A 20,053-nucleotide genomic window follows, 5' to 3' on the forward strand; every position below is an offset into this window, starting at 1 on the left:
AAAAATATTAAAGAATAACGATTTTGCAGATAGATGTGCGCCTTGTCGGTTAGAAGTACGGCAATTAACGTACCGGAAGCAAGAGCAACATGCGGCAGTGTTAAGAGCAAAACGTTGGGCTAACAACATCGCCTGCGAAGCTGGTAAATAAAAATTAAATCTTTACAGATTACATCATGCTTTGTCGTATGATTATCATGTGCTTCTTTATTCATTATCGATGTTGGCTAAAAGGCTCCACATCATTGCCAAAGGATTGGAGACCTCGAGGAGTTCCCGTCGCGCATCTTCACGAGCATAGAGCTGCAGTAAATAGATTAGTTTCGATACCGGACACTAACTTGTTTGCAAGTAGTTCTTCCGACGGATGTATTAAAATTTGGGATGCTAGTAAGATGGAGGGACGAAATATTGCTAATCGTTCTAGGTACTGTTTTTCTCTTCCAGAACAATTACACATTGAAGATGTTTTGACCAATTTATTGTATATATACTAATTATTTATTTTAAATTTAAAGCTTCGTATTATTAATAATGCAATATGCATTTTTTGATGCTTTACAGGCAAACGTATATGCACAGAGGAGGCCCGCTGGTTGGCTTAACTGTATGCGACCAAGGACAATCTTTAGCAAGCTCTGCGAGTTCGTCTGGAACGGTATTCGTACTTCGGATTGAGCCAAACTCGAGTAAAATGAGCTTGATTGGCACTCGTCAATTGGATCCCCAGGTGATTAGAAAATATCCGCAATAATATAAAAATTCAATGCATGTAAATTTTAAAGAAATGTTGCTTGCAACTGGTTTGATAGGAAGAAGGAAGTGCTGTCGATCTACAGTATCTAGATTCCGGCTCGCAATCGGTTCTTGTGTACGCCTCCTTGTATGGATCACTGGTAGGTTGGGACCTACGATGTCCCGGCACAACATGGCGCTTAGAAAATGATTTAAAGCACGGAGTCATCACATCATTTTGCGTAAACAGTCATCAGCAGTGGTTGACTCTTGGCACGAGTTCCGGTATTCATACCTGTTGGGACTTGAGGTTTCAACTGCCAATAACGAGTATCAAGCACCCGACAGGTAGATTATCTCGCCTATTTTATTTTCTATTGCGCTTGATATACCAGTTTCACTTAAAATGATTTCTAATAATGTTACTTGTACTATTTGTGTGTAATGCTATTTATCCTTTAGGCGCCAGAGTACGAAAGGTGATTACGCATCCGACAGAGCATTCGTGGATAATTTCGGCGGTACAAGGTAACAATGAGATATCCATGTGGAATCTGGAGACCGATCAACGACAGATGGTTTTATGGGCATCGAGTGCTCCGCCGTTGAGTCGTACTCAAGCCGGTCACACCGTATGTGCCATGTACGCTGGATGCATCGATTGTTCCGGCTTCCTTTTAGCTGGCGGCACCGATATGCGATTACGCTTCTGGGACTTTGATAGATTTACTGCATCTTATGTTGCTCTGCCCGCTGCTAATGATGTCCTCACTCCAAATTCATTGGCATACGAGTTAGTGACCGATTCATTACAAAATTAATCACTCAATATATTATTTATTCTTGCTTAATGACATACGATATCGCTTCTGTATTTACAGTTTACGTTTGATAGATGGAACGAACGTCGTGCAGGAGGTATTGGTGGATGACGATTCTAACCCGTTGTCTGGAAGTGACACAAGAGGAAGAAACATGGAGGAGAGTGGTCTCGAGACTCCACCCTCCGGTCAGCACGACACGATCTCCGCTGTGGCTATGTCGAATACGTGCATTCTCACCGGCAGCACAGACGGTTTGATACAAGTCTGGAAATGATTGTTCTTCTTGGTCCAAAATTCGATTACAAAGTTCCTCGCACAGGCGATAAAAAATTTCAGTGTAATGTGGAATTTCTTCCCGGTAATAACGAAACCATTGTGATCCAAGTAAGAAATAAGTTATTTTAGAATTCAGATAAACTATCTAGCAATGTCGGACATTGATCGTGATATAATTTATTTAAGGGCAGTTACGCGAAGGAATTGTGATGACGATGTAATTATGATATAACAATTCCCATTTTGACAAAAAGCTTTGACAAAAAATCATATATTTTTAACAATTTCGTATGATTATCATTGATAGGTCTTGTTGGAAATTAAGGTATCATATTGTATCTCACTGTGTAAAAAAAGTTAACTCTACAAATCAAATTATTTATTTTCATTTTTGTTTCATATAATTTTTATAATATTGAAAATCTTATTTTTAAATATAATTTTATAGATTAACTATAGATGAGTAAAATTCTCTCAACTGTATTTAAATTAAACTTTATATTGTACAAATTGCTTAGATAATATATTAAAATGGCTTTTATTGCTTCTTTAAACTACAAGCATCAACGTACACACAACACCGCCGTGCTGTACCGAACTCTGTGATCCTGGACTGTATATAAAGCATGTAATATACATGATATTTAAGACTATGATTACAATTGTGCTACGAAGGCGTGCATTTTTTTTTTTTTTTAGAAAATTTGAGCGTAAACTTGCATTACAATGTAATATATAATGTATATAGCTTATTTTTATACGTAAGACGAGAGAGAGAGAGAGAGAGAGAGAGAGAGAGAGAGAGAGCTTGGAGTATTACTGATTTGTAGATAGATAATGATGACTTAAAAAGTCGATGTTACACAGATCGATAGATAAGTCTTTGAACTGTATCTAAGTTAGCAGATATTTAGTGGATCCGTACGCGCACTAAAAATTTAACTGAAAGGTAAATAAAAGTTATATTGATATGAAGTGACTTTGTGCATAATAGAACACTCTTAAAATGTCTGAAAAAGAAATCTAGAAACTATTTTTACAGCTTTCGACCGTATTCTTTAGCTTTGTTTGTTTGGCCTCTGAAAGCTATTTTTGATAGTACGATACGGTTCCTAGTTTCTTTTTCTTGTTTTTATATTTAACAAGTGCGAATACGGACCGAGAAGCAAGGAGTAATAAAGTTCGCATACAAAAGATACAATTGGCGGACAATTATCTCCTCGCTTCGTACTTTACTTGATGAACGCATACGTAGCTACATGTAATCACGAATATTTGTATGTATACTAGCATTATGTTTACTAGCATTGTCACGGACATACTGACTGAAATACTCATAACCAGTGGACGTATACTGTCTAAAACCACGTTGTTACAATAAATTCATATTTTTAACGCACGATACGTTCTCACTTGCGTTTGGCACGACAGATCGGAAATTTCCTTTACCATGGACAAACAGGTGCAGCGGGATAAGGCACGCGTCCTGGGAATGCATATGAATCCGCATTTATAGTCCTGCAAATTTGTTTCCAGCGCTCCTTACCACCTCTACTTTGACGATACGGGCCGTTTGCATAGTATCCGGTATTTCGATTGTCATAGGACTGCTGAGGAAACCATAGATCAAGCCAGGGCTTACAAGAAACTAAACTGACCAGTAATAACAGTAAAATGATTAACTTCATTTTAACTCTATTACTTGAAAACTTCGGTCATAATCTTTTAACAATCTTCTGATGATCTGGAACGAGAAAGATTATTTTCTATTTTTGTGAGTATTTTAGATACATTATGTTTAAATTTAATCGTTTAGTTTTGCATTATATTTTAGAATTGTTTTTAATTAATTTTAATTCCCAAACTGAAGTAAAGGATATTTAAAACTAAATTCGAAAGATTAATTTTTTAATCATTTTTTTCATTCTTAATATTTTTATAAAGATATAATACATATATCTTTATATTTACAAATCTATTTAAAGTAAATTCCTGTTAAGCAGAGTTTTGTTGAAAGATTCAGATTTGTTTCATTCGTTTCTTGAGAGATTCTTTTCTTGAAAGATTCAGATTTGTTTCATTCGTTTCTTGAGAGAAGAGATTGAAGTAATTGAAAAGATAACTATATTTCTTACTATTATTCAGTTTCCTTTGATCTCTCTGATATCCGTGATGATATAGGATCTATTGCAGGTCCAAGCAAATGTTCTGCAAATAAAAAACAGAAGTTCCATTAACAGTTCGATTGCAGTTAATGCTCGCTGATTTTATCATTTCTAACAGGTGTATCAGCGCACTTAGGAAAGGGGATATAAAAACGCTAAAGTGGATATAAAAACAGGGACAACATGCGTTCACGCACCAAAAAATCATATAATTAAAGTCGTTGCGTCACGGCGTCAATGTTTTCTTTTACACTTTCTGAATTGTGGGATTAACGACGATACGACGTCGTTTTATGGAAATTCCAATATCTTACTGACCGTATTGTTATTTATTTGAATTTGTTCTCTAATTATGGAAAATAATTGAGGCCACGTAGCATAATAATTGTACTGGATATAATAATTAACTTCTATCTAATCGCAAGCAACTGTAACAAGCACTACCGCAATGGAGAGATACTGGATGCTTACTGCTGATTTATATACCACTGGCCTACCGCCCTACCGCTCAGAAAAATGCGCGGTTGGTGATGAATCTGCGTTGTCTTTTGATGAATGATCTTGGAATACTGAATGCGCATGTGTTCAGTCGGCTTTAGTAAGAATATACAGCAGTCTTTCGTAAAATCATATATAAATTAAAGAGAAAAAGCATAAAATGATGCATACAAATCTGACAGAGCCTATAGTTACGATTCATATAATTGATATGTAATTCTATTAGAATCTAATTGAATCATTAATCAAATAGATGAACAAAATTATTTAATTCTATTAAATAATAGATTCAATCATTGGTTTTTTAAATCTTAATCCGCGAACGTAGATTTTGGGATCATTTTATTCTTTTGTTTGATATCCTAGAATCATCTAACATTTTGCATTTATATATCCAGACATATCATTTGTCCTACAATATTTTGCATTACAGATTCCCAGATTTTCGATTTACATTCATGACCGATCGAAATTTGGATGATACAGAATTGTGTTTGGATTCTAGATGTTTTCAACCATGTCTAGATCCTTTATTATTTTCTCATGACGAGAGTGTAATCGAGCCGCCGAAGAGATTTCATATTCCAACGAATTCTGCCTCTTCACGATTATTTCCTCAATTTAGGATTCCGCACGTAATGATAAAATGACGCATTTGCGCTTTTGAACTTGGGGAAGATTCTTTTTCACTGTCTTGGTCATCCTTTATAACAATTTATATGCAACATTCGTAACTCTTGTTCGCTCCCTCGCTCGCGTATTCCGCGCACGCAATATCGTTTGCAGGGAATACAGGAAGATGAATGAGATACTGATATCATCATAATTACTCATTTGTTCGGTATGCCGCTACATCTTATGATAATGATATTTCGTCACGTGACTCTTTCAGGTAAAGGAAGAAGAAAAGGAAAAGCCCTGTGTGCGCTCTAATAACGATCGTTCAGAAGACGTAAAAGCAGCTAACTGCATCGATTGCGATTAGATTGGATCTCGTATACGGTTCCTCCGGATTAGCATTCAATGTTTAATTCATGGATTTGCACTTTCAGATGTTTGACGTAGGCGTATCCGCGAAATCCGGCGCTCTGCATGAAATAGTAATAATTTTGCATACGTAACGCGCCACCGGCACGTGCTTGCATGCTATTGCGTGCATTCGATCATAAAGTGCACCGCACCAGGTGAATTTCGCAGCATGCGTTTTTCTTCGAGATTACGAAAACGATCGCGTGACCTACGTTATATTATGCACAGGTCGAGCTGCGCGATATATTCAATCTTCGCGTCCGATTCTTCTGTGCTGGCGCCAAACTTTATTGGGAGTTGCTCTACATCCGAATATTATGTCAAGGACGCCGCTTGCGAAGACAGTAGGATTATCTTATCGGCTTTATTAAACTTTATTAATTGCTTGCATGAACCGAAGCAAATTGCTCTTTGATCCCTTGAATTCTCCTTCGATATGTTTTTTCAAATGTTTTTCTAGATAAAACATTTATCTCAATGACAGAATGTGAACATTACTTTTGTATATTTCTGTATATTTCTGTGTATTATCTAAATTAATTATATTTGCCTGCTTGACGGCAACGATTCAAATACAAAGAAAGTTTTATAAATTAAATTCATATGAATTTGAAAGAAATGGTTATTAGTAATTATAATTATTATTTTAATTTGTTTTACTTGCTAATTTTTTAATTATTTTAATAATGTAATTTGAGTAATGTAACATATATAACATATTATGCGATCTGAGTAATGTAACATATATAACATATATAACATAATCTGCTGTTTTTTTTACTTCCAGCTTGTAATCTGGTTTAGGGAAAAATAATTTGTCTTGCACAATTAGCATCAATTCACATTGGTGCAAATTAGCTCCTGTAATGGATACAGCATTTTTCCGTTCGTTATTCGTCGTTTTATCCGAAGTCTTTCTCAACTTTGTTCAAATTGCATGCAACTTCTTACAGGAAACCGACTACAAGAGACACTGCAATAAATTCTTTAACACGTAATACCGGATTGCACGTTGGACAAAAAAAAACTGGGTTATATATAAACAAATAACTCGGTTTGCCTTGAGGGAAATTATTGGCAGTTGATAGGCCCATTTATCGCGCGAATATGAATCGTAAATTGCAGACGACAAGGTCGATTACTTCGCGCAACTGCACATAATTGTTTTTACACTTGACGGATTCTTTCATGAAAAGATGAATTTTTAAATTATGGGCCATCGAATAACGACTTGATTTGCTCTACCGATTCCTATTACCGTAATAGTCAGTTTCCAATCTACCCGACTATTAATAGCGTTTGGCAGAGAAAGTGTCTATTTACACACAGATGTTCGCAACAGAGACGAACAATTTTTTAATAGCTCATTTCTATAAATTTAATTTGGAGTTATGTAAAAATTATAGAATTAAATAAAATTGTGTTACATACTTTTATATATACATATATACATGTATATATTTATATTTAGATAATATTTAAAAATACTTTTATACAAGTTTAATATTGCATGTGATAAACGCGGGAACGTGTACAACGATAAAGTTATTTAAAAAATTCGCCTTCATACAGTGATTCAAACTAGTTTATGGGTGGAGGAAGTTTTTAATACTTTTAGAGAATGCGATTAAATTGTTCTTTGTACAAAAGCTTTTACATCTCTCTCGCTTTACTTCTGTGAATGTTTGGCAAGAAATTTTAGAGATGCTTTCTCGAAGAAGCTTTATGATTTTTATCTTCTTATTTCTTCTCTTCTTTTCCGAGACTCTATTTCGAATCTATCAAGTTTGCCAATTGCGGTGATAACATATAATTTATATCATGATCTGGCAAATTTAAACTCGCATATAAAATAAACAAATCACTTGGACTAATAAACATACGCAATTACATTATAAGAGATCAGCTAATATATTTATTATTTATGATTCAAGAAAAAAATGCTCATTAAAGATGAGCTGTTGGATGAAACACACCCAAAACCGTCTGCGGTTCATACGTCATTTCTTGTTGGGATTTACAGACATGCCATAGTAAATCGTCTAAATATTTTGGCTACTGCAGGCCTCATCAAAACTGCTCTGTGCAGTCGACTGCGTCAGTTTCGTTCCGTTCAACATTCGCTGAAAATCGTTGATCACTGTTAAGCTCATCTAATTGCACGTGTTGAATCCCTTCAAATGTCAAATCACGGCAGCAAAGATAATTGCGAGTCTCTTCGCCGACCCAGCCTCTCCATAAAGATGCAACGTAGCTTGAAGAAAATAAGAAAAAACATCCAAAAAATTACTGGTAACGATATCCGATTTGATCATTGTAGACTAGAACTTTCTTCTAATCTAGTTTTTGTAACGCTTATAGAAATCGCCAATTAGGCAAATCGCTCGATTAAATTAAATAATAAAAACGTAATACGTACAATTAAGTAATTAAATAGAATCATATGATTTTTAGTAATAAAATTAATAATTATCTGTTTTAATAATTTTATGGTAACTGTTAAATAAATACTTGATTTAATTAAATGATTAATAACAATTATAATTTGCTAAAAATTTTGAAGTATAAAAAGAAAAAGAAGATACAAAAAGTTAAAGTAAATACTTACAATTTTTTAATGATAATAACGCATACTTAGTAATTTACATTTGACATTGTAAAAATAGAAAGAACTCCTTAAAGTGCAACTAATTAATTTAATCTTATTACAGTTTATATTCAAAAGATATATAATTGAAGTAAAGAATTTGATAGTTAAAAACAGAGTGAACTTTAAATTTATAAGATTAATCCGAATAAAAATCAGGATGTAATATACGATAATCTGCAATATCACTGTAACTCGATTACATTTTCGTAGAGAACATCCAGGAAGATGATAAACATTCATTGTACGTGTTCCCTGAGCAACTGTCCACTCTGACTTGGCGCACCGGATTTTCTAAAGATGAAATTCGTAAACTGTATCGCGCTTTCAAGCAACTGTATCCTAGAGGATGCGCAACTTCCAGCGATCTGAAACCCGCGTATGCCAAACTATTTCCGCTTGGTGATTCGGCCAGATACGCACAGATCATGTTCAACAACATCGACAGGAACGGCGATGGCATCGTCAATTTCAACGATCTTCTCAGAGCTATGACATCGATTATTAATGGCAACGTAGACCAAAAGCTTTCCTGGATATTTGAGTGAGAGCTCTCATCTCATTTTCAATGTTTTTATTAATAATTATTTTTCTGATAAATTCGAAAAAAAATTAAATTAAATAATATTTTATGAGAGATTTAATTATAATATATAAAGCTATTCAATGGGGATTGGAAGATGTAATAATATTTATTCGGATTAGAAGAATTAAATTAATTTTAAAAAAAGATTTTTTGATCAATTTAAAAGCATTTTCTATCTAATTGTTGATCTCGAACGTAGTCAAAACAACACACGCGAAATAATCTCTTCAGACTTATTGCTTTTCAGATTTTACGATTTGAACGGCGACGGCTGCATCACAAGACAGGAGATGCTGACTATAGTATCCGCAATTTATGAGATGGTGCAAAACGCGCAAACTATCCAGTCCATGGTTAACCAGCAAGTGGACAAGTTCTTTGAGAAGATGGATGCGAATAGAGACGGTATAGTCTCCAGAGAAGAATTTATGAACAGCTGTAAAAATGTATGGAATCCTCTACTATGTGTAAGAATAATATTGTTCATATTTAACACTAGAAGAATCCTATTTAATGATGAAATGTCTTATTAGACTTTTCTAGAACAAAAGAGCTATACGTTTTATTAATATCGACATCGATAAAAAATGTGATAAAAATGATTTATATGTATTTTACATCTTCTAGTGTTAAAATTCAAAGCGCAATGCAATTTATTTTAATAAGATCCATTTTAATAACGGGGAATATAAATATATATATATATATCCAAAAATTTCATAAATTCTATTTTCTTACAGGATACTATTATATACAATCAGTTATTTTTATTTAACAAAATCTGGTGACAGAATGAAAATGATGTTAAGAGATTAATGAATAACTTATATATAAAGTTATTAAAATATTTATAAAAGATACTACCCTTTATCCTCTTTCATTCTTAAAGAGTACATATAATATATATCACATTATTTCTTCTTCTCCCGTCCCCTTATAAGAATTTGCATTATTATATAAACAATTTAATATCTCATCTTAAGCTCTATACATCTTATATATCTTAAAACTTTATACACGCTTAGAATCTTTTTTGTAGAATGTAAAATACACAGGCAAGGAAAAAGGCAAATGCCAATGCGAGCAGCGCTTTATCAGTGACTTCTCGTCTACCATATTTCCCTAACAGTTTTCCTGATTGTACTATAGCTTGTTGCTGATGCTCCAATTCGTCCTTAGTACTGCCGACCTTGTCTGAAGATGTTACTGAAACAATAATACAAAAAATTTGCTAAAAATATAATTTATAGTTATCTTGCTGTTCTTCCTTTGGCGTTACAATTCAGCGCAATGCAATCTATTTTAATAATAAATATAAAAATGTTTATGTTTCGAGAGATTTCATATATTCCATTTTTTACAGAATACTATTATATACAATCAGTTATTCTTATATAACAATATCTGGTGACAAATGAAAATGATCTTAAGAGAGATTAATTAATAACTTATATATAGTTATTAAAATATTTATAACAATCCATCCTCTATCCTCTCTTTCATTCATGAAAAGTACATATAATGTCATTCCATAGAATAACATGCCATCAGCTTGCCATCAAGTAACGAGACAAGTACTTACACAAAGTATCTAGCGTATCAGCGCTTCTTTGAGATGTTTCGGCCAGATGTCTGGAAATACTAAGCAACTTGTCTGTCAGTTGGCTGGACACGTTCGTCAAGCTCTGTTTGTCATGTCGTCTACGGAGAGCGTTTTGTCGTTCCTCCGGCATAGAGAACAGATTCTCTCTCGCCAGTTTATCAATGACACATGCACTGACAACATTGGCCTTGCGGAAGGCGGCCAAGGAAGTGTTCAGCTGTTCCTTGTAACTATCCACGGCAGATAGCAGTTCGGCCCTCTTCATTTTATCCATCTCGGTTTCGGCGACGGATGCCAGATGCTCTATGGAGAATTTCAAAACTGCTATCTTGGCTCTGCCCTCTGCGTTGAGTTCGTCCAGCACTTCCAGCGGCCCACTGCATTGCTGTATGTCCTTCACAGTAAACACGTAATTTATTAAATGCAGAATGCTAATTAGACATATTGTAATTTAATTAATGACATACTTCTCGCTACTATCACCATAGCTTTGCTATATCAACATTGATATTTAGGTTATATTCTATGTGTCACAATAATATATATATTTACTTGTATTAAAGCATTCACTTGAAGTTGGTATTTGACAATGTCTTGACGTATTAATTCCACCGCGTAATTGTCGGAATCCATTGATAATGCAAGTTACTTTGCTCCAATGTTATTTCTCGTTTATACGGTGTACATACGTGTGATATGTAGGCGAAACTCCGATCAGCTGATACAAACAGATGTCGAGCTGTCAATGGACACGTGTTATATCACTGAACGATATGCGCCATCGGCCATCGTTTATAATTCCATGAATTTTTATTTCAGAAATTTTATTTTGCTTGAGAGAATAGCATATTTTTATTATATATTTACATATTCTATATTATATTATAAATATATATTATTACATATAGATATATGTATGTAATATATATTTATGTATTATAAATGTATATTTAGAGAGGAAAGGCTCCTATTATGAGATATTGAGTTTATTTTTAAATCTAAAAATCTATGAACAGAATTTAAAAAAATAATAGATTATTTTGAAAGGAATTTAATAAGCTTTAAGATAATATTATGTATAATTTAATTCAAATTTTATTTTTTTTATAAATCAAAGAAATGTAAAAAGTGAGCAAATCGCAAAGTCAAAAAATTGTACTCCTAATATGAGATGCCCTGAGAAATTGATAATAAAACGCAAATAAAGTATCAGTATTGCAATTAAAAAACTTTATTTAATGTTCTAAAATAGAAACATAGCCAGTGCTCGCGCAAAATGAGTATGCAATGCATTGTACCTAGGATTCGTCTTCAGGTAGTTGGAACCAAGCATTGCAGAAACAGGCACTTAATGTTTATTCCGATTGTCCTTTTTATTATTGTACAATAACATTTATACTTCAGCAACGATTTTCACTATGATATAGAAGCATAGGTTATTTTATATTAGAAATACCCTAGGTACCTCATATTACGATTTCCACGCCTTATAATTTTACGATTATCAAATCTAACTTTTGTAATTAAGCAATTCAACATATCCTGTATTTTTCTATTAGTACGATCTTACTCTATCATCACATAAAGAATTTGTTGCCAAATATTTACTTATTAAATAATAAACAAGGTTTAAAGGCTCATCTCAACGAAACTTGAAGACATCCAAATTCTAAAATCTTTTTTTGCAACGACAGGCACGATGTAATAATAAATTTTTCTCTTAATAGTTTTCAATCCAAGGATAATAAATTCATGGTGGAATAGATAGCGTTTATTACTTTAGCGGAAACGCCGCTATCTCATATTAGGTGCCTATCTCATAATAGGAAGCTTTCCTCTATATATTTATTAAATTATGAACCATTTTATTTCACAAATATTAGAACATAGGGGTGAAAATAAAATAATTAGGAAAAATCAATAATTTAAGGTAGATATTAATTAATGTAATTTACCAAAGTAATTTTAACATTTTCATTTAACAATTTTATCAAAGATGACTGTGAAATGTAAAGATATATTTTGTATTTATATAATTATTTCTAATTATGGAATAAGGAGAGCTTGACATTTTTTAATAGGATGTACAAGATAACGTATAATTTATTCTATATATAAATATGATACAATTGTGTCTATATTTTGATCTATTATAGAACTAATTGTGCAGTCCGCTCATCCGCATTTAGATTTTTGCAATCTGGCAATTGCAAAAAACTTTGGATTTCTTTCTGTTCGTAGAACATACAGAAGGTTACTCTTGCAAATGAAAATTTGCATCGTTATAGATTTCTAGAATAATATAGCTTTACAAATGTTATGGTGTGAGTTAGATATACCCTATAACGGGTGATGCTACGATTTACACAATCATTTTAGATAAAAATGAATTTATAATGCAAGGTCTACGTTCTCTTATATTACACAAGTTTTAGCGCAGGCTGCTTATCACGGCAGCAATGAACTCCGTCGTCGAGCTTTGCCCACCCAGATCCTTTGTTAGCACCTTTCCATCGTTCAACACGCGGTTTAAGGCCTCCCGGATCTGTTCACCATAGCGTTTCAAATTCACGTGGTTCAGAAGCTTCACCGCACATAGCAACATCGCTGTTGGATTCGCGACGTTCTTGCCGACTGCCTCGGAATACGTGTGCCTTGCGCCCTGTTGAAGAATACAAGACAAATTGCACTTTGAATATAATTCTTATTTTGTGCAAATATATGTGTGTATATATATATATATATATATATATATATATATACTATATATATATGTATATAAAATCAGATATATTACTGGTTCAAAGACGACACACTCAGCGCTATAACTGGCACCTGCGACGACTCCGGCACCACCGACCAAACCGGATGCGAGATTATCCACAATATTTCCATACAAATTCGGCATTACCATGACGTCGAACTGGTGTGGATTAGAAACCATCTGCATGGTACAATTATCGACGATCATCGTCTCAAACGTAATCCTGTTTCATTAAAAAATAGGAATATAAAATAAAAGTTAAAAAGAAAGCCTGCTATGAGCCAACGCAAGTAACGATATGAATATGTGAATTATCATATATAAGTAATATTAAATACATTTTGCAATAATTTCATAATAAATATTTCTAAGCAACAATTAACAGATTTTTGTGCATATGGACAAGAAAGTTACTGGAATACCTGGGATACATCTCAGCAATTTCTTGGCACGATTTGAGGAAAAGTCCATCGCCGAGCTTCATTATGTTAGCTTTATGAACACACGTGACTTTCTTGCGATTATTCTTTACGGCATAGTCAAAAGCGAACTTCGCGATTCTTTGGCTTTTAGTGGCAGTCACGATCTTTAAGCACTCGACCACCCCTTTGACAGATTCGTGCTCCAACGCGGAATACTCTCCCTCTGTTTGTTCTCTGATAATAACGCAGTCCACATTTTGATGACGTGACTTGATTCCTGGCAAAGATTTCACGTGCACCACGTTTGAATATAAGTCCAAGCTCTTACGTAATTTCATGTTCAAGGTCTGCAACTCTCCTGTCATAGAGTGATCCGGAGTTGCTAGGATCCCCTGTCACGTGAAACAATATTTAGTTACATCAAGTTGCAAAATTACTGTTATCTTACAGTCACATATTCTTCAAAAAAATTTGCTTTCTCAAATAGAAAAATTTTTATAATTAATTTGTATGTGCTTTATCTTATTAGCTATTTGTATGTACACGAAATGAAAGCATTGAGTAAGTCATATCATTTGTTTATTTAATTTAATTATATTATTTAGATTTATTATATTTAGAAAATCAAACCTTTAAACAAACTCGATTTCTAGCGATACTGTTGGAGACTTGATCCAGAGGAGCACTCAAGGTTGGATTTACTTCAGACAAGAAGTAAGGTTCAAACTCAACCGGGACATCCGCAGCTTTGAAAACACTTTGAACTGCGACCACTAATTCTGGTCCAACACCGTCTCCTGGTATCAAGGTACATTTTAACTTTCCTTCTTGTTCAACTGACTGGAAAAAGTACACATGTCACATATGTATCTAATTATCAATTGGAGAACAATAATATTTTACCGATTCTTGCTGTCGTATTGTCCCTACATGCAGGGCTCTAACTGTGTTCTTTTGAGTAGCCTATAAACACAAAACATAAGAATTACATTTTATTAAATATAATAAAATTCATTATTTACTGTACATATACGATAATCTAAATGTAATATATACTACAAATCTAACATACTTTAAATACAATGTGCCAAAATTTAAACATATGTTATTAAAATAAAAATGTAATTACTTATACAAAGAATTCAAAGTAGCACTTTTATCTCTAAAATATAATTCTTTTTTCCAGAACGAAATGCTCCAAGCTTAGAATCTTCAGACAGGATTAATTCTTTTAGTTAACTGGATTTAATCAATATTGTAATCCTATTCTATTCGTCGCACTTCATGAATAATAGGCTTTTAATTCTTGCGTAACAATTTATTGCTTTTCTCGACGAATAACTAAAATTACCTTGATTAAATAATGTGATAAGCAAGCTCATAAGTAAGTGCTTGCCTCAATCGACGTGTAATGATTCGCGCAGCTGAGCAGATTTGAGAAATACGTTTGCGCGGGTGTACCGAGGAACAAGTTTGCGTTTTCAATACGCGAATACGTCTCGGATAAAAATATCGCGATACAAAGACATCTAAATATGCGATGCTCTTGCAATCATTTACTTCACCTCGCTGACGGAACAGTTGAATTTTTTATCTTAATTATCGATATGATATATAGAATATAGAACTTATGTGTTTCTTTCGCAATTCACAGGTGCACGAAATTCTGAACACATGCAGCAATGGAGAAATGCGTCGATAATTACCTGAGAGAGCGCCTTACATATATTTCTCGCGAGCAAAGCCATTTTTCACGACTGCCCGTCGGCACTGCTCGTCTCGCTCGTGCTCGCAGGGATGTAATTGCATTCTGGGTTTCTACATTAATTTGAATGAGGAGCGAACGCTATGTAGAAACCTTCGAGAAAATCTTCATATGGCTCTATGGAAAAATAATTTAAAAATGCTGATTATAACATTTTTACAAATTCAATAAAAATAAAATTAGGCCATGATGTGATATAAAAGTATAGAAGAAAATTTAATTTTCTTCTATAAAAATTTAATCGGAAATAATTGAGCCTTTCAGAATTGAGAAACTTTCACGAAATAAAAAGTAGAGGGAAATTATAAATCAATTATGCTATACGTGCTCTGGTATTATTAAAAATTATTTATAAAATTTTATAGTATTAGTAAAATAAAAAAGTAAAAGGCATCTTCGATTATATGTATAATTATATATATAATTTATAAAAGAGTCGATTGCTTCGGCTTTAAAAAGGCTCAATTGATTGTCTAGCTTATTTAGACTGATTATCATACTGAATTCGTCCAATACTCAAAGATCCATACATGGCGTAGAAAGAAAATTCAAAATTTCTGACAGCATCCGTCACTGTTAAACGGTCACGTGGACCATGCTAGCGATTTGCACTTTTTCTACACTCTGATTATTTGCTCAAACTCCTCAACAACTCAAATATGCAGTCTTATTTTAAATACAGAAGGTAAATTTAAAGTTTACTTTTTACGGCAATTTTTTGTATTTTTTATCTTTCCTCCTTTTTTTCATCACGTCTAACCTAACTATCCATCTTCTTTTAAATACAGAAAGTGCGACATGGTATTGTTGTGAAACAGATTTGCAAAAGTTAAGAGGATCGTTATAAGAGGACATTATAAGATAACAGGAAAACAATATGAGGAAAACATGAGAACATCGTTAAGACAATACGAGAATATCATGAGGACGACATCAGTGAATAATCGTGGACAAGGGACAATAAAACGAATCAGCTGATTCTCGGAGTAGGTCGAATAGCAAACTAGGGAGTTGGAGCCTCTAACTCCCTAGTTCGCTGCCAAAGGATCAGCTGATTCGTCTTATCGCCTCTTGCTGCGGTTCTCCCGGGTTCTCCATCGATCATCGACGTCGTCCTTAGAAGCGGCGCTGAGTATGCCATTGAAATTCCAATATTCTTTGCATTTTCCTGGAATTTTCGCCTCGCGAATGATATCTCACGTCGACAACACACAATCAAATCCCTAGAGGATTACGATGCTGCAGAGTTTGCGGACATGGGACCGGGTAGAAATAGACACGAAGAGAAGGAGAAAGAGCTGTGCGTGGACGAGATAAATCGTGCGGTCTATTTTTGCGGGAGAGACGTCGCGGTGACGCTTCCTGGGATTTGTGTCTTCCGGGTCCTGAACCTCCGCCCTCTAAGATTCCACTGGTGAACCGGTCAAGATGACGGAGAACTTACGTGAGTGATTTTACCGTGCGATCGGAGCAACAGGCATTTCCTTGATGTTTCTAGCTCTAAATGTTAAAAAGAAATAATTGAACATTTGTATGTTTGTATACAAGAAACGTAGATATATATTTTGTGCGAGCATATGCTATATTGTTGCTGTTCGTCAACTGATACTTTCACGTTAACAATTTCTTACAGCTGAGGAAGTAACGAAATCGAGTTTCCGTCGTAAGGTGTGGGACTACATGATGAAGAACGAGCTGGTGAATTTTCCCGTTAACATATACAAGCGTATTCCGAACTTCAAAGGCGCCGCGGAGACTGCACAGCGATTGATCGAACTGGATGAATTTAAAAGGGCCAGAGTTATAAAGATAAATCCGGACAAGCCGCAGGAACCAGTGAGGTTTTTAGCTCTGGAAGCGAACAAGGAAATCATTGTGCCTATTCCCAGATTGAGAACTGGCTTGTTCTTACACGTTACACCAGTTGCTGGCGCAACGAAGGAACAGCTAAAAACACTGGCTTCCATGCGCGGTCTAGAACAAGCGGGTAAATCACTGGGACTGGATTCTTGTATTAAGGTAAATATTTTAAAGAAATTTAAGAATATATAATAATTTAATATTAATGGATAAAAGATATAATATGTATAAAAATAAATAATGCCACTAAAGATACAATATCAAATTACTTCATTTTTTCTTACAATACACACAATTATTTATGCCTATTTCTACTAATATAGATTAGCTTTAATATAGATTAGCTCTCGGTTCAACTTACTCTTCATTTTTTTCCAGCTCTAAGACTCAGTTTCATCAATGTAAGATTAACTTCTTAAAATTTACATGATTTTTAGAATTAGAAAAAGGTAAACAGTAAGTTAAACTGAGATTAAAATTAATCTACATTGGTGGAAACGGGCATTAGACTCTTTTGCATAGCATTTACTTTAACGATATGGGACATTAATTTATTCTATACACCTATTGTATTTATTATTTATTATTCACAGGTAGATCTCGTTGTACTGGGATCTGTATGCGTCAGTCGAGACGGGTACAGACTCGGCAAAGGAGAAGGGTTCGCAGATCTTGAGTTTGCGATGATGATGAGAATGGGCACGATAACAAAAAATACAATTGTTGTCACAACAGTACATGATTGCCAAATTGTAGATTACCTACCACCACAATTGTTCAAAGAATATGACGTGCCGGTAGATATAATTGTCACGCCGACGCAAACTATATACGTAGAATCGAGACTGAAGAAACCGTCTGGCATTCTGTGGCATATGCTTAGCGAAAGAAAACTCAAAACCATGCAGGTATTACAGCAGCTCAAAGAGATGGATGAAAAGTATGCATTAAGTTGCCTGAATCACGTTAAGTAGGCTATTTCGTGTAAATACACGATTATTCTTTCGTAGAAATGGGAAAATCGTAGTCCTGAAGGAAATCGATTCCGACGTGGAAACGCGCCAGTATATTAAGAATCGCGTTAAATATCCGAAAAATAAGAAGCGTTTCAACATGAAAAGAGATGCGCCTAATACCGAAAACACGATGGAAGGCAGCAAGGATAAAGGTGAGAAGCCGCGTTTCCTACGAAGACGAACATATAAGAAACCAAAAGCTGAAGAAGAAAATGATCTTTCCAATGCTGAAGTACAAGTAAGCCTTCTATAATATACTATCGTACTTTTATTACCCTTCATTATTTGCGCGAAATATCTAGACCATCCTCCACTTTATAAATTTGATAAATGTATGAATGCTATTCATATCCGTTATTATATTTAATGCAAATTACAATTAACAAAATTTTTTGAATTTGTCTTTATCTAAAAGATGTATACAATATTATCAATCCTTGTTTAATTGTAAATCACCAAAGAGAACAATGAAATTGATATGTAATGTTGGGGGTGTCAAAAATTAATCCATGCAAGTAATGACATTAAAAAAAAACTATGCGAGTAATATAGAGCTAATAAAAGATTTTGTGAATGTGAATTAAATTTTTTCTTCTCTATTAAATAAAAGTTTACATGCATTTAATAGAAAAAAATATTTTAAAAAATATTAAAAAATATTTATTATCTGTTTATATTTTTAGTATTATATTTTTTTCTTTATAAATAAATCTTGTTTATGTATTATAGACGAAGACAGAAAACAATACCAAGAACGCGTCCCGGCGGCGTAAAAATCTTCGCGCCCGAATGAAAACGCATTTTGACTTCTCGTTGAAGCTCTCTAATATCTCATCCGGTGTGAGAGTCCGCGATCTAAAGAACGCTCTGTTGATGCGCGGCGTTAAGCCGAGCGAAATAATTTGGCAGGGCTATCGTGGCATCTGTTATCTTCACTTCAGCAAACTCCGGAATGAAGCAGCTCCGCCAGATCAGCCAGTTCAGGTAGATTCGATTGTGGCGAATTTACAGCAGCTCCGAATCGGTGAGTCTGTGAACGACGAAGAGGGATTTATATACGTAGAACCTGCGAAACCGATTTCTAGAATCGAGGTAACAGATGTAACAACTGTCTAAGTGTTTATCGAAACTACATTGAACATGCAATTACATGTTGTTTCTTGGCCATTTATATTCCGACGTCGAACACAGGAATGGACGTCTTCCAAAGTCAATCCTTTTTTTATGAGAATTATGTCACACATATTGAGTGTCCCAAACGCGCATTTTTCCTTCGTTATAAACTTTTTAATGAATTTTGTGTATAAAAGTTGTAACAAATGTTTAATTAAAAGCTAAAAATTAGCATTCTTTAGCTTAATTCGATTTTTGTTTTGCCTATTAATTAAAAAAGTACTTTAATTAATAACCATTAATTAAAGGATGCTTAAATGTTCTTTAAAATTAAAGAAATTAAATGGGACATAATTAAGTACTTATGACATTAATGTGAGACTATAATTTAAATTGCTAATTTAATTTTAATAGTTGAAAGAAATTGCGCAACTTCTGAGATATACTGTACCTTGATTTTTTTATAGATATTGGCTTCTATTGAATACTTAAAGAACATGCATTATGTATTAACGTTTCTTAACATTTATTAACGTTTTATATAATTATTTTACATATCGCTGTTATTTTACTTAGATCTATATATTGGAGTTGTACTTGCGAATTACTCCGGAAGTAAAACATACAATGATGATGATGATTTGCGTTCGGTTTAAGCTATAAGATGTGATATATACCTGGTGCAGTGCGAATATTAATATTTAATATTAATAGTTGTTACAATTAACATAGACATATTTTTGGTTAATG

The 20,053-nt window shown here is 33.9% G+C and overlaps 5 protein-coding genes and 1 long non-coding RNA gene across 8 annotated transcripts in view; 3 read left to right on the forward strand and 3 right to left on the reverse strand.

Annotated features, from left to right (window-relative positions):
• LOC108755079 (phosphoinositide 3-kinase regulatory subunit 4) overlaps positions 1-2,209 on the forward strand; it is a 7,269-nt gene extending 5,060 nt beyond the window's left edge. Inside the window, exons 12-17 of one of the 2 annotated variants that reach the window (XM_018497860.1) lie at positions 30-143; positions 235-427; positions 565-730; positions 813-1,083; positions 1,198-1,528; positions 1,617-2,209. In XM_018497860.1, the coding sequence (XP_018353362.1) occupies positions 30-143; positions 235-427; positions 565-730; positions 813-1,083; positions 1,198-1,528; positions 1,617-1,833 (1,292 nt within the window). In that variant the 3' untranslated portion in view covers positions 1,834-2,209. The remainder of the gene's footprint in view (positions 1-29; positions 144-234; positions 428-564; positions 731-812; positions 1,084-1,197; positions 1,529-1,616) is intronic. The other variant, XM_018497861.1, reaches the window with a different exon arrangement.
• Positions 2,210-2,242: 33 nt separating this feature from the next.
• Positions 2,243-4,498, reverse strand: LOC108755082. The gene is made up of 3 exons (XR_001939744.1): positions 4,198-4,498; positions 3,971-4,043; positions 2,243-3,579 (listed from the first exon to the last, which is right to left on the reverse strand). It is a non-coding gene; the product is annotated as an uncharacterized LOC108755082 (long non-coding RNA).
• A 3,130-nt stretch (positions 4,499-7,628) lies between these two features.
• Positions 7,629-9,548, forward strand: LOC108755024 (Kv channel-interacting protein 2-like). Of its 2 annotated transcripts, XM_018497732.1 has the most exons (4): positions 7,629-7,819; positions 8,388-8,718; positions 9,008-9,227; positions 9,501-9,548. In XM_018497732.1, the coding sequence occupies exons 1-4, from the start codon at positions 7,708-7,710 to the stop codon at positions 9,546-9,548; spliced, it is 711 nt and encodes a 236-aa protein (XP_018353234.1). In that variant the 5' UTR covers positions 7,629-7,707. The 2 variants fall into 2 exon arrangements, with proteins under 2 accessions (XP_018353234.1, XP_018353233.1); XM_018497731.1 differs by lacking the exon at positions 9,501-9,548 and having other exon boundaries at positions 9,008-9,300.
• Positions 9,549-9,638: 90 nt separating this feature from the next.
• Positions 9,639-11,113, reverse strand: LOC108755015 (vesicle transport protein SEC20). The gene is made up of 3 exons (XM_018497720.1): positions 10,916-11,113; positions 10,343-10,757; positions 9,639-9,966 (listed from the first exon to the last, which is right to left on the reverse strand). The coding sequence occupies exons 1-3, from the start codon at positions 10,994-10,996 to the stop codon at positions 9,782-9,784; spliced, it is 681 nt and encodes a 226-aa protein (XP_018353222.1). The 5' UTR covers positions 10,997-11,113; the 3' UTR covers positions 9,639-9,781.
• Positions 11,114-12,778: 1,665 nt separating this feature from the next.
• Positions 12,779-15,351, reverse strand: LOC108754971 (isocitrate dehydrogenase [NAD] subunit beta, mitochondrial). Its single transcript, XM_018497659.1, has 6 exons — positions 15,256-15,351; positions 14,453-14,512; positions 14,180-14,389; positions 13,550-13,941; positions 13,161-13,350; positions 12,779-13,025 (listed from the first exon to the last, which is right to left on the reverse strand). The coding sequence occupies exons 1-6, from the start codon at positions 15,295-15,297 to the stop codon at positions 12,795-12,797; spliced, it is 1,125 nt and encodes a 374-aa protein (XP_018353161.1). The 5' UTR covers positions 15,298-15,351; the 3' UTR covers positions 12,779-12,794.
• A 529-nt stretch (positions 15,352-15,880) lies between these two features.
• LOC108754990 (methenyltetrahydrofolate synthase domain-containing protein) lies at positions 15,881-19,448 on the forward strand. Its single transcript, XM_018497688.1, has 6 exons — positions 15,881-15,999; positions 16,103-16,758; positions 16,948-17,333; positions 17,768-18,114; positions 18,185-18,428; positions 18,920-19,448. Exons 2-6 carry the CDS (start codon positions 16,743-16,745, stop codon positions 19,304-19,306), a joined length of 1,380 nt encoding a protein of 459 aa, XP_018353190.1. The 5' UTR covers positions 15,881-15,999; positions 16,103-16,742; the 3' UTR covers positions 19,307-19,448.
• The last annotated feature ends 605 nt before the right edge of the window (positions 19,449-20,053 follow it).

The sequence above is a fragment of the Trachymyrmex septentrionalis genome, unplaced genomic scaffold, assembly GCF_001594115.1.
Source record: "Trachymyrmex septentrionalis isolate Tsep2-gDNA-1 unplaced genomic scaffold, Tsep1.0 scaffold83, whole genome shotgun sequence".
NCBI classification, from domain to species: Eukaryota; Metazoa; Arthropoda; class Insecta; order Hymenoptera; family Formicidae; genus Trachymyrmex; species Trachymyrmex septentrionalis.